This window comes from Vigna angularis, chromosome 4 (genome assembly GCF_016808095.1).
Source record: "Vigna angularis cultivar LongXiaoDou No.4 chromosome 4, ASM1680809v1, whole genome shotgun sequence".
In the NCBI taxonomy this organism is placed as follows: Eukaryota; Viridiplantae; Streptophyta; class Magnoliopsida; order Fabales; family Fabaceae; genus Vigna; species Vigna angularis.
In genome coordinates, this window is record NC_068973.1 from 4,386,321 (window position 1) to 4,398,297 (window position 11,977).

At 35.6% G+C, this 11,977-nt stretch overlaps 2 protein-coding genes across 5 annotated transcripts; both read right to left on the minus strand.

Annotated features, from left to right (window-relative positions):
- Positions 1–2,996: 2,996 nt before the first annotated feature.
- On the minus strand, positions 2,997–3,834 carry LOC108331339 (auxin-responsive protein SAUR76). The gene has a single exon (XM_017565993.2). The coding sequence runs from the start codon at positions 3,506–3,508 to the stop codon at positions 3,149–3,151; it is 360 nt and encodes a 119-aa protein (XP_017421482.1). The 5' UTR covers positions 3,509–3,834; the 3' UTR covers positions 2,997–3,148.
- A 1,743-nt stretch (positions 3,835–5,577) lies between these two features.
- Positions 5,578–11,393, minus strand: LOC108331593 (sucrose synthase). 4 transcript variants are annotated; one of them, XM_017566385.2, is made up of 14 exons: positions 11,240–11,393; positions 9,624–9,742; positions 9,390–9,516; positions 9,124–9,275; positions 8,849–9,041; positions 8,243–8,578; positions 8,049–8,144; positions 7,794–7,967; positions 7,575–7,691; positions 7,299–7,465; positions 6,977–7,201; positions 6,227–6,790; positions 5,995–6,133; positions 5,578–5,886 (listed from the first exon to the last, which is right to left on the minus strand). In XM_017566385.2, exons 2-14 carry the CDS (start codon positions 9,719–9,721, stop codon positions 5,854–5,856), a joined length of 2,421 nt encoding a protein of 806 aa, XP_017421874.2. In that variant the 5' UTR covers positions 9,722–9,742; positions 11,240–11,393; the 3' UTR covers positions 5,578–5,853. The 4 variants fall into 4 exon arrangements, with proteins under 4 accessions (XP_017421874.2, XP_017421873.2, XP_052731691.1 ...); XM_017566384.2 differs by lacking the exon at positions 11,240–11,393 and adding an exon at positions 10,439–10,560; XM_052875731.1 differs by having other exon boundaries at positions 5,578–6,133.
- Positions 11,394–11,977: the final 584 nt, after the last annotated feature.

Below are 11,977 nucleotides of genomic sequence, written 5' to 3' on the forward strand. Positions count from 1 at the left end.
GGGATTCCCTCGTGTTCACAATCATTTTATATTTTTTGGTGGGAAATATAATGAACTCATCTATCTACTCGAAGATAAAAACAAAACAAGGAACACGACAAATTGACAACTCTGATTAAATTCATATTTCTGTGTCTTGACTCGAATTTTAAATACTTTAATTTTCGTTAACTATATTTATAATCTTACAATATAAATTTAAACATGACATAAAGCCAAAAGACAAAAAAAAAGTTTAAAATAAATTCCATCCATATTTTTTTTCTGTCAACTTTTTTCTTTTTATTTGTATGTTCATCTTTCATTCTATTCTTTATTTCCTTTTTGCTTTCCTTTTATTCTAATAGTGGAAGGTGGAGTCTTAGTATAGCTGGCACTGACAGCCTGCTAAACTCTTTTGTGCTCAAATTTCAAACCCAAAGTTTATGAAAAAAAGATGAAATAAAAAAACTCATTTTAAGGTAAGAAATAGTAATGACGATGGCATTTATTCTTAGGAATGTTTTTTGTTTTGACAGTTGAAACGTACACAGAAATGGATGTTGGTTTTAACTGCAGTGCAGATGTTTGAGAAAAAGCGTGAATGAAGATGTTGTTGTGGGAGCAACTGAGCACCGTCATAATATGGCAGCTGGGAAACGCGTTGCAAACTTGGATATTCGGCTTTCACGTTTTCCTCTTTACCGTACGATTTAATTCCCAAAATCTAAAGTCTTCAATCACTTCAACCAAAACCTTTGTTCTTTCCCACACTCACCAACAAAACCAAACCCATCTCCAACAAACCAATCATTGCTATTCAAATAAATATATGTTTCTCTGCCAGATACTCTGATCTCCGCAACTTTACAGAGGTTAGTTGCTAAAAATATTCTCAACAACTTTTTAGATGAAGAAGCTTTGCTTTTGGTACCTAAATAAAAGCTGTTGACTTCTCTAAGAATATGGAACTCTTATTGTAGTCACCTAAGCCTACACATTTCCTAGCTTCATGGTTTTTCTGAATGCTGTGGAACATTTGTTAATACTATATTTGGATCAATTAGATGAATCAGAATGTTCCTTGGTTCGGCGGAGTAGCCCATAATTAATGTTACTCTTGGTTTCACAATATAATGTTGACCACTGAATTTTGGAGTTATTTGTGTTATGTTATGTCAATCCACTCAATAAGTTGATCAATTTCAAAGTCTACTTGCTCACTGTAATGGGTTGAAAGTGACCCATTTGGATGATGGTTTGTTATAAAATCTTCAAGTGTCAATTCTCTCTAGGTAAGAGCCATGACTTTATAGCTGAGAATGTGAAATTCCATGAAATGAATAAATCCAATCCTTTAACTAAAAAGCAATGGACAACCCATCTATCCTTTTGAAGTTAAATATTTAAGAAAAAGAGAAGAAATATGGAAGAAATGAGGCTATGAATGTATCTGAAATAAAGAAATGTCACCGAACAGCCAACCACTCCTTTTGCAAGCAATGGAAATTCCAAAGTTTAGAAAACAAAATATGAAGAAACCTACGCGAATGCAGAGGAAGAAGAGTTGAAAGGAGAGCTTCAATGGAAGTAGGGAATAAGTCCTATCAGACGAAAAGAAATAAGATGTTTTTATACGTCTAATAATCCCACATGCAACATCATTTAAAAGTCTATATAAAGAATAATTTAAATACATTTTTTCTTTAAATCCTATAATCTTATAAGATATATCTTAAAAGATAAAATTATATATCTTACACACGGAAAAGATTAAGTTTTGAACAAATTTAAGAGTATTCAAATCCTAAGGATAAACATGTATAACTAAATCTTCTTCCTATTCATCACTCTTTTTCTATTTTATTAAAATCAATCATTTGATATATAACATGCTAAACTAAAACATGTTAAAAAAATAATCATTTTGTTGTAATTTTTTTATTGAATAAACTTTTTAATTTGACATAAATTTACATCAAATTTATAATAGTGTCCCATAAATTTACGTAAGAAACTCAAAATAATTATCATAAAAGGTCAGAAAATGTCTGACTAGTGTTGTATTCAACTTGAAATATATCATTAAAAGATGTATTATGAGATTTTTTTATTTTGATAATTATAACAACAATGAGTAATTACAAAATAAAAATAACAAACAATATTTGTTGCTACTCGTTTTGTTTATTCACATGGAAATTGAACCCCTTCAAATTTTTTTATTAAACCATTTATGGCCTATAATTTTGACAGGTTGTTCTCCGTGCCTCTTACTTATTTAATGGTGGTGACATGATGGGGCTCCAAATTGAGATTTTTATCTTTTACTTTTAATATATAATTAATCTTAAAATACTCTTTACTTTTAAAAAAAGTAAAAACTCTTAATCATTAATAAAAACAATAAAAAGCACTTGTGAATATAAAAAATTTAATTTAAAAATATAAAATTAAAAATAAAAGTACTATGTATTTTTTTTATATATTTTTGGGGACTAAACTAACTCATTTAGATGAACTCAGCAATTAATTTGGCATATCGTCACCATCAAATCCTCTTTATTTACATATATATATATATATATATATATATATATATATATATATATATATTAAATAAAGAGTTTACTATTGTAAACAGAACTTTAGAGAATAAAGTATTAACCCACTATTTTTATCGCAAATAATTATGGAATTATCAAACATATGTATTTGATTTTAGTATAATTTTAAACCGAAGGGTCAAATTTATGCAATAACCACATTATTATTGGTGTGTAGGGTATAGAAAAAGTTGCCGTACACTACGCTTGAGGATGGTGGCACCAAATATTAGCTAACTCCTAAAGAAGAGAAACAGAAACATTCTAGAATAGTAGATAATACAGTAAAATAAAATCTGTTAGTTTGCTTTTATTATTGTTCTTCCATTTATTATTGGTTTTATTATTCGGTGAACTTGAGGAAAATTCAGAACAAAAAATCATTCACATATTTTGTGGAGGTTGACAATCTCTCATATCTATGATTGTTAAAATTAAAATATTTTGTTATGGTTGATGAAGATCAACAGCATACACAAGCACAAATTCACAATTACAGTGGCAATTTAATTTGAAAAACGTTTTCACTTGCACGCTCTCATGTGTTACCGAGGCATGAACAATCAGCAGGCGTAAAAATCGGCGAGTTCGTCCAGCGACTCAGGTTGAGGATCGGCGTTGTGGAGCATCCAGAGCAAGTGTTCGAACAGAACAACCTCGCACGCCACGTTGATGCTGTCCTCCTCCTCCTCCGAGCTGCTGTCGCGGGACCTGTCCACCAGCTCCCGGAACAGCGGGTGTCCGACAACCTCCGCGCTCACCAGGTACTGCCGCCGCGTCTTCCCAACGTACACGGGGCGGAGCGACGAGGAGTCACCGTCGCTGGCTACGGAGGTGATGGTGGCTTGGGTCTGTTTGCTGCTGAAGGAGTTCCATTTCTTGAGCACTGACTTCAGCTTGGTTAGTTTTCCTCCTTTCGACATGGTTGAATTTGGAGCTTCGAGAATGATGATGTTGTCGTTGTTATGGTATGAGTTTTGAGAATGGGTTTGTGAGAACGTGAAGAGGTATTAAAAGGGAGAGAGAGAAGGGTGAAATGGTCATAAGATAAGTGATGAAATTAAGAATTGGGAATTGGAAAGTGGGCAACATGAAAGCTTGGCATTTGGACTTTGCAGTTTGGTTGGTGTGAATTCTGAATAATGTTTGTTCAACTATTTTCATGCATTCTTTTATCCCTTTTAGGTGTATTTTTGGCTCTTTCTTTTTATTTTATAAATTTAATAAGACTTATTTATGTACGAGAAGAAGGAAGTGAACAACCTTCTAGCAAAGAAGAGGCAACAGGGGCCTGAAGCACACACCTTGAGCCTAGAATGTAGGTAATCCAACCTTTCTTACTTATAAGAAGGTGCCACAAATATGTGTGTACCATGAAGGGAAATGGTAAGCCATGAAGTGGATGGAAAGGAACAAAAAAATGCAGAAAGCAACCAAAAAGAAAATTGAATTGAGACAGCTTAAACAGAAAAAGAGTCCAATAAATCAAGTCAATGAGAAAGGTAAGGATGATTTAAAGATGAGGACGTGATGGTGATTTGGAATAGGAGAGGTGTGGTGCTCATGGAAGAAGAAAAATTAAATAGTTAGGGTTTTTAATATTATTTAATTGAAGGGTATAATGGAGATTATAAATTTTATAGGAGTGTAGAAGAAACATAAATGGGGTGGAGGTAGTTTCAGCCCAACAACAAGCTGCCCAAAATAGTTACCAAATTAGAGTTGTTTGGACCCTCATGTTTTTGTTGTCATTACTTATGACTACACGGTAGCTTCTTCCAGCACTCCATAAATTGCTCTCTACACTGTTATATATAATAAAATTCCATTTTTGTCTTTTCAAATTATACTATGAAAGTCCAAAATGACTTTCAAATTATGGAATCCAGGAGTTATTTTTTCTCTTATGAGAAGACTTCCAAATTACACAATTCTGAAACAAAAACTATTTTTAGATTATGCAATTCAAAAATAAAAAACAAAAGAAAATAGGTTTTGAATTTCACAATTGAAAAATCATTTTTAATTTCTGAAATGTACAATTTAAAAACATTTTATTAATAAAATATTATTTTTGAATTATAATCCAAAATTTAATTTTAACACTTTCAGGAAACAATTTTCGGGTTGTATACTCTGTAAAGAGTAAAAAAAGATTTTTTTAAATATATGGGTGGAGGAAGAAACTGAAAAAGTACACCCCCAGAGTTGTAAAAGCACTTATTAGTACACTTGTCTGCACAAGCAAATTCATGAGTTTATCCTTTTATATCCTCTCTTTAAAAAAAAAGAGAAAGTTAGAGTATTATTTGACCGAACTGAGAAGTAGGAAGAATAGTTAGCTTTATTTCTCTATCAGAATAAGGTTGTACCAGCCCCTAAAAAGCTGCAAACCTCAATGGCCCAAACAACTCTTAATCAATCACAACCACACGACGTGTAACGTACATCACCCAACACTACATCACTTCTAATTCCAAAGTAATACATGTGGATTGCGACTTTCATAACTCATGTATCATAACCTTGTCAATTCCAGATTTTATCCATTATTTTATTCTCAAAGTTAAGTAATATAGGAAGAGTTCGACTTTTAGCAAAACCTGCCAATCACAAAATGAGATTCTCAACAACACATGATCCCACCATACATATTTTTACTCGCTTCTCATCTTTTCCTTTATAACTTTTTTTCTGATTTGTTACATTGATCAAATTCAAGATCATGAAATGAGCACAATATTTGCTAACCGGAATTACTTACTTTCATACTTTCCAATTATAGGTCTGGAATTATAAAGATAATATGTTGTCAGATTAAACATAATCAAGCGCTAATCCAAATTAGAAAAAGTAGATTAATTGTTTATTTAGTTTCCATTAAAATATCTTACATGTTGGAAGTGAGAATCGTGAGACTGGTCCAAAAACCAGAAGAAGAAAATGATAAAAGTGAAGTTGAGGGGGAACTGTAGACCAATAAGCACTGAGATTGAATTGGAGAAGGCACATCTTTAAGTTGAATTGATGGGGCTGAACACCCAAATTCAAAGATTCCAATCATATTCAATGTTGCAACGACAATAAAGAATAAAAATGACATTTTTTTTTCTGACCCAGAACCTAAGCAAGATATCAAAACAAAGACACTCTTTTTAGACTCTTTAAATCGAAAAGCTTATCACAATCAAAATCAATGGCGTTATTTATGAAAGCTCCAAAAGACGAAAAGCCGGTTTCTCCATCGATTTTCTCTTCAACAATGATTTTACTCTTCAATGGCAAGGGGAACAGACTCAGCCTGAGATCACAAGAATCACATAATTCATTAGTAAGTTGAGCTCAAACATGAAATCTAGTTCGTAAGTGAAAGCATTGAATCAACTGTGGAATGAGAGAAGTAACATACCAATTTGCGGTACTTGAGAGCATAGAACATCTCGAGGTAACGTTTGCTCTCACGGCGTTCAAGGTTGGTGACATGCTTCCAGAAGCCATAGACACCCGTCAGTGTCAAGAGCCTGTCAGAGTAAATCTGCCATGTGTACCTGTGCAGCAAAGGGAGAAAAACAGAAAGCTTAAATACACTATCTATGTATGAACATTGATTTATACTATTTTTCATCATGCAATGTGCATACTTCTCTTGAATACGCTTGAGTCCTCCCTCGGAGATTTTGTCCCAGTGAGATGGGTCTGCTTTGCTCTTCTCAAAGAAGTCAACAAGGATCTCAGCAGCACGGTCACCATGGTAGGGGTCAATGTGGTATCCAGATTTTCCATGCACGATGATCTCAGCAGGACCACCATTGAATGTGGCAAATGTTGGCAATCCACAAGTCATGGCTTCAACCACTGTCAACCCAAAGGCTTCATAAACTGCAGGCTGCACAAAAGCACCCTTTGTGTCACAAATTACACGATAGAGCTCTCCATTTCTAACTCTGTTCATCTGAGAGGAGATCCATCTGAATTGGCCATTCAACTTGTAGGTCTCGATGAGGCCATACATCTTCTTCATCTCAGCCTTCTCTTCCAAGTCCTTCGACTCCTTCCTCCTGTCTCCAGCAACAACAACTAGATTGACCAACTCCCGGAGCCGAGCGTTCTTTCCGTACCACTCAACAAGTCCTGTGATGTTCTTCACACGGTCAAGTCTTGCCATGGTGAAGATGATTGGCTTGTTGCGGTCCTTCAATACACATCTGTTACAACAATAGCATTGCATTAATCAATGGGGAAAAGTACTTTCTAACCAATTGGGAGATGATAAAGACATAGTTTCGCTAAGGATTTTGTCTTTTAGCTGACAACAATGTGTTGATCCATGTTATGTAGTCAATGTCATGGATAGGTGTGGGGAGCTGAAGGAACAAGGAAAAGAAACTTACATGTGTTCCTCGTTCTCCACTGAGCTGTAAAGAAGCTCTTCAATCTCAGGGTGGAAATTTGTTAACCTACGCTCAGTTTCAGTGTATGGGAAGTATATGCCCATATCAGCTCCTGGAGAAACAATGTTGAACTTTGGATCAAAGACATCAATACCGTGAACAACTCGGTAAAGACCAGGAAGGGTGAAGGCAGTGTGACTCTCGTACTGTCCAACAGTATCCTTGCTGCAGAAGAAACAATGCATATGCATGAGTTAATTTCAGTGAGGTAATCAAAACAGTGCATTCAAAACATAGTAAATAAAAGGAATAGATAGCTCACCTCCCAGCAATCTCTTGGAAGGTGCTGGTGATGATAAAGTCTGTGTGGTTCATTGCAAAAAGATCAGCAGTAAATTGGCATGAAAAGTGATATTTCTCTTCGAATTTTTTCCAGTAAATGTCAGACTCGGGGTATTTGGTCTTTTCTAGAGCATGAGCAATGGTACACTGCATTTATCATTGGATTAAAGAAAAAGGTTTATCAGGCTCCAGAATAAAGTTAAAAAAAAGGGTTTATCCAACATTAACTACAAAGTAGGTGTCCATATAGACAAACCTGAGTTACTCCTAATTTATGTGCTAACAAAGAGGCAACAATGTTTCCATCACTGTAGTTTCCAACAATCAGATCTGGCTTGGCTTGCAACTCCTTAGCAAGTTCAACAGCAACATCCTAATATTGACAAGGAACGTAGTTGGATTGGAAGTTACTTTAAAATGAAACATCAACACCATTGAACCGTGTTACAGTTTTGAGCAAAAAGTTAAAATTCACCTCAGCATAAGTCTCTAGGTATGGCCAGACTTCGAATCTCGAGATCCATTTGCGAACAATTCCCTTCTCTGTTCTGAAAGGAACTCGGAGAATGTCACAATATTCAGTATCATATACCCTCTCTAGACGTTCGCCACAGGTTGTTCCTACTGCATCAGGGAGAAGACGAGTGATCTGCATTAAAGAGAAATCAGAGGCTCAAGTTAGAGAAATTTCCCCAAGTTAACTTGTCTTAACAACAACACTAGAACATACAATGAGAATACGAGGAGTGATATCCAAGCCTTGTTTCTTGATGCGGTTGAGCATCTCATTCTCCAAGGCACGAACTTGATCCAGGATGTAAACAACCTGGATTAGAGAATGAACAAGTTAAAACATGTCACACAACCTTAATAGTTACCAAATTGGTATGAAAATTAGTAAAATGTTATCTCAACTCAGCTAACCTGCCCACCAGTATCAGGGTATCCCAAGACATTATCTTGGGCAAAGTAACCATGGGGAGAAAGGATTACAACATTGAAGACCATAGGGACTCTTCCAAGGAATGTCTCAAGGGTGCAAGGATCAGGTGCCTCTAGAAGATCCAAGAGAAGCTGGATCATCTCGAGGACCCGCTCGGCGGTGTCACCCCATCCCCTCTCCAAACCAATCTCCTGGAATCTGCTTTCAAATTCTGAGTAGGGCGTTGCAGGAGCAACAGAAGTTAGATACTCTTCTGCTTTTCTCAAAACATGTTGGAGAGAATTCAGGTTCTGAACTTTGTCATTCAGCATCATAGTCTGTAACAAAAAAACAATACAATTTTAATTACGATCAAAGAAAACTTGTCAAAATAAAACTGTAAAGGAATGATCAACGCGTATCGTCTTTTACATAGAAAGGTTACATTTATCGTTAGATTTTTCACAAGTTCCAAAGTCTAAATTAAAACATGGATGAGGATATCCAACCAGTAACAAATGAGGATCGAATTCACGAAGAATACTATGTCTAGAGCCAAATATTTTGAACAATTGAAAACTCCGAAATACAGTTAAAAAGAAGTATACCGTGCCCTTGTAACTGTGAAGCCTGAGGAATTCAAGCAGTGGCTGCATGCTCTCCTTGTCATGGAAGAGTTTGGCTGAAAGATGGCGGTTGAGGAACTCCACGCCATTCCCAATGGACTTGTTCAGAGTTGGACGAGGGAAAGAGGCATTAAATGGTTCAAAGTCCAACTCAAGCACAAAGTTCCCGTTAGCACTGCATCAAGAGGGAGAGAAACTGTTAAATTGTCTTGACGTGCACAACAACAGAGTGAGTACCAAAAAACTCTGAAACTTACGTTCCCTCAACAAGTTCCTCCTTGAAACGCAGATACTCAGCAGGACGTAGCTCATCAACGACAAGCATGTGCAAATTCACACGTAGATACTCCCAAACACCAGGCCTTGGTCGAACAGCCAGAGCAACAAAAGGTGGCAGCACTATGGCTTCCTACTCAACAAAAACCAATAAAATGAAAAAAATAAAGCTTACGACAAAAGCGCACAAAACATATCTTGGACGTAACACCCCAGATAAAGAAAATACCAATAGGGAAAAATTTACCTGTGTAGATCTCAAAACTTCTCCAAAGGCTCCATCTTGCAGCTTCTTCCTGTTCTCCTCAGGGATTTCTTCAAACTCTGCAATGACCTGGTGGTGTTGCAGGATTCCCTTGCCCTTGGCTTCAAGCCTTTTATCACAGCAAGATTGTCAGTGTCATTTTACATCCTTGGACTGAAGCTAATTATTAATAGACAAGTTTTTTCTTTTTCTTTTTTTTAGTTTTGGATGATCTACCTTGACAGAAGGGCCAAAATTTCATTCCTGTTACCCGAGAGAGTTTCATCAATCCTCTCGCGGAAAGAGTGAGAGTGCGTCAAAGGATGATGCGCCATATCTTCAGGGGCCAAACTTCACTGCAACAACAAAAAGAAAAGCATAAAGAAACTGATTAGAATCGTATGCAACAAGCCACCATAAAAAGGATAAGGTTAGTCACCAAAAGTCAAAAACCAAAACAATGTGGAATTCTTGCTTCCTCTAGAATAGTGTATTGCATTTCAAATCCTACAGGTACCCTCCCTCCCCTACCTCGGGTCCAAAAAACATCTATCACAGCACAGATCCTGCACCTCGTTTAAACTAAGTGTTTGAACTTTAAATTAATCATTGCAGACAAAGAAGATCTCTTAGTTCAGGGTCACTCTGCTGAGAAAAATAACTTCTTTTATTTTTATTTTCGTCTGTATGTAATTTTATTTAATCTAGAAAGGGAATCCAACAAAACAGCTGAACTGTCACAAAAAACCAAGCTTGAGAATGGAAATTCCAAAGAAACTGAGCCATAGCTCATCAAAGACAGCATCCCAGAACAGAATTATAAAACTCTCCAACATGTTCTTGAAGAAAACAGAAAGTACTGGAGACCAAGGATCATGTCACAGACTCTGATCCAATGGCTGAAACACAATCACCATGCTAGATCTTACACAGTGAAAGCTAACGTGGCAGTGTGGAACGCCCAAAAGGGGAAGGCAATGAAGGAAAGAAGATGAACAGAATAACAAAAACAAGAGAGAAAAGCAACAGAAAGAGAGGAAAAGAACACATACGGAAATAGAATGAACGCAAAAAATGAAGGGGGAAGGAGAAAACGAAATGAATGAATGATACATGAAGTGGAGGAAGTGCTAATTTATAGGCAATGAGCGCCAAACACAAAGAGAGAAGAACAAAAAAAAAATTAAAAAAAACAATTTTCAACAAATTCCAAAAAGGTCAAAGACTTTCTCTCTCTACCAAGGACAAATGTGTAAATACAAAACGTATATAAATTATATTCTACACGTACCTTCAATATTTTGGACATACATCAGATTAGTCTCATCTTTTTATCCTCACGTGACTGACTAACGTACATTTCAGTTAATGAAAGGAAAAATATTATTGTGGGTGAACTGATTCAAGCTTATCTGCATAATGTACTTATGTTCTGTTTTTTTCTGGGTGAAAATCCGAACTTGAATCTTTATTTTGATAGTTTTATTCCCTTCGATCTTATCTGTGGTGAACATAGGGGTGGGTGCATTGTTGATATGATCAAGCAATAACTTTGTGTCGGTACATACACTATTACCTAGAAGCTATGGTTACTTTTGCTGTAGTAGTGGTTAATGAAAATCTGGTCCAGCCCAGTTTTTTGTTTGAACACATTGACCCCTTAGTGTTCAGCATTACACTGCATGTGATGAGATCCCACAGAAATAACACTACGAAATACTAATGGACAACTGGGTATGGTGGAGGGGATAAGGTGCAGAGATTTTATCTGGGGTGAGGTAGATATTCTGCCATGAAAACGATAACGAAAAACAAAAGAAAATGAGTTTGACATTGTAGTATGATTTACTCACCTTGAATGTGAAATGCCAACACACAGAGAAATGAACAAAGCAAATGCAATGACAGAAGCAAGTGAAGAAAAGAAACGAAAGAGAAGAAACGAAAATATCTCAATATAGCAAATGAAATGGGTGAATTCAATGGTGAAGAGTGGTGGGTTGGGAAGCCCCTTTTATAGTGAAAAAATGAAAAAGGGTTAGCCAGTCATAAATAACAGAAAGTGATGATAATCTTGGCAAATTAAAAATAATAAATGGGAAAATAAAATGGACATCATGCTATGTTCGTAAAGCATGCTGTTGAAAATTTTAAGATTTAAGGTAAAATCAGTGCCTCTGTTTCCGTGAGAGAAACAGTGCATTAGTACAGCTAACCTTGCAGTGGTTTCGTTGTTGTTTTCACAAACCACTTTACTTTTTCTTATTTTATTTATTCTTTTTTATTAAATCCAGCCATGATAATTTATTATTTATCTCATAACATTAATTTGTACTACTTATTTTTTTACGAGTAATTACTATGCTAATGTATGGTATTGTAGAATGCATCTGTCAGAAATGGTATTTTAGTTTTTCTGTGGTGCCCATAGTATCTGACTAATGTCATGTTTTGCTTTTAAGTCCTTTACAATTTGCATAGTTTCTTTTTATTTAAAAGTTTACGCAGTGTCGTACACTTCAACATGCAAAAAAAAAGTTTTAATATTATTAAAGAGTACACCATGCGAAGAATTTTCTAAACACCGTTTC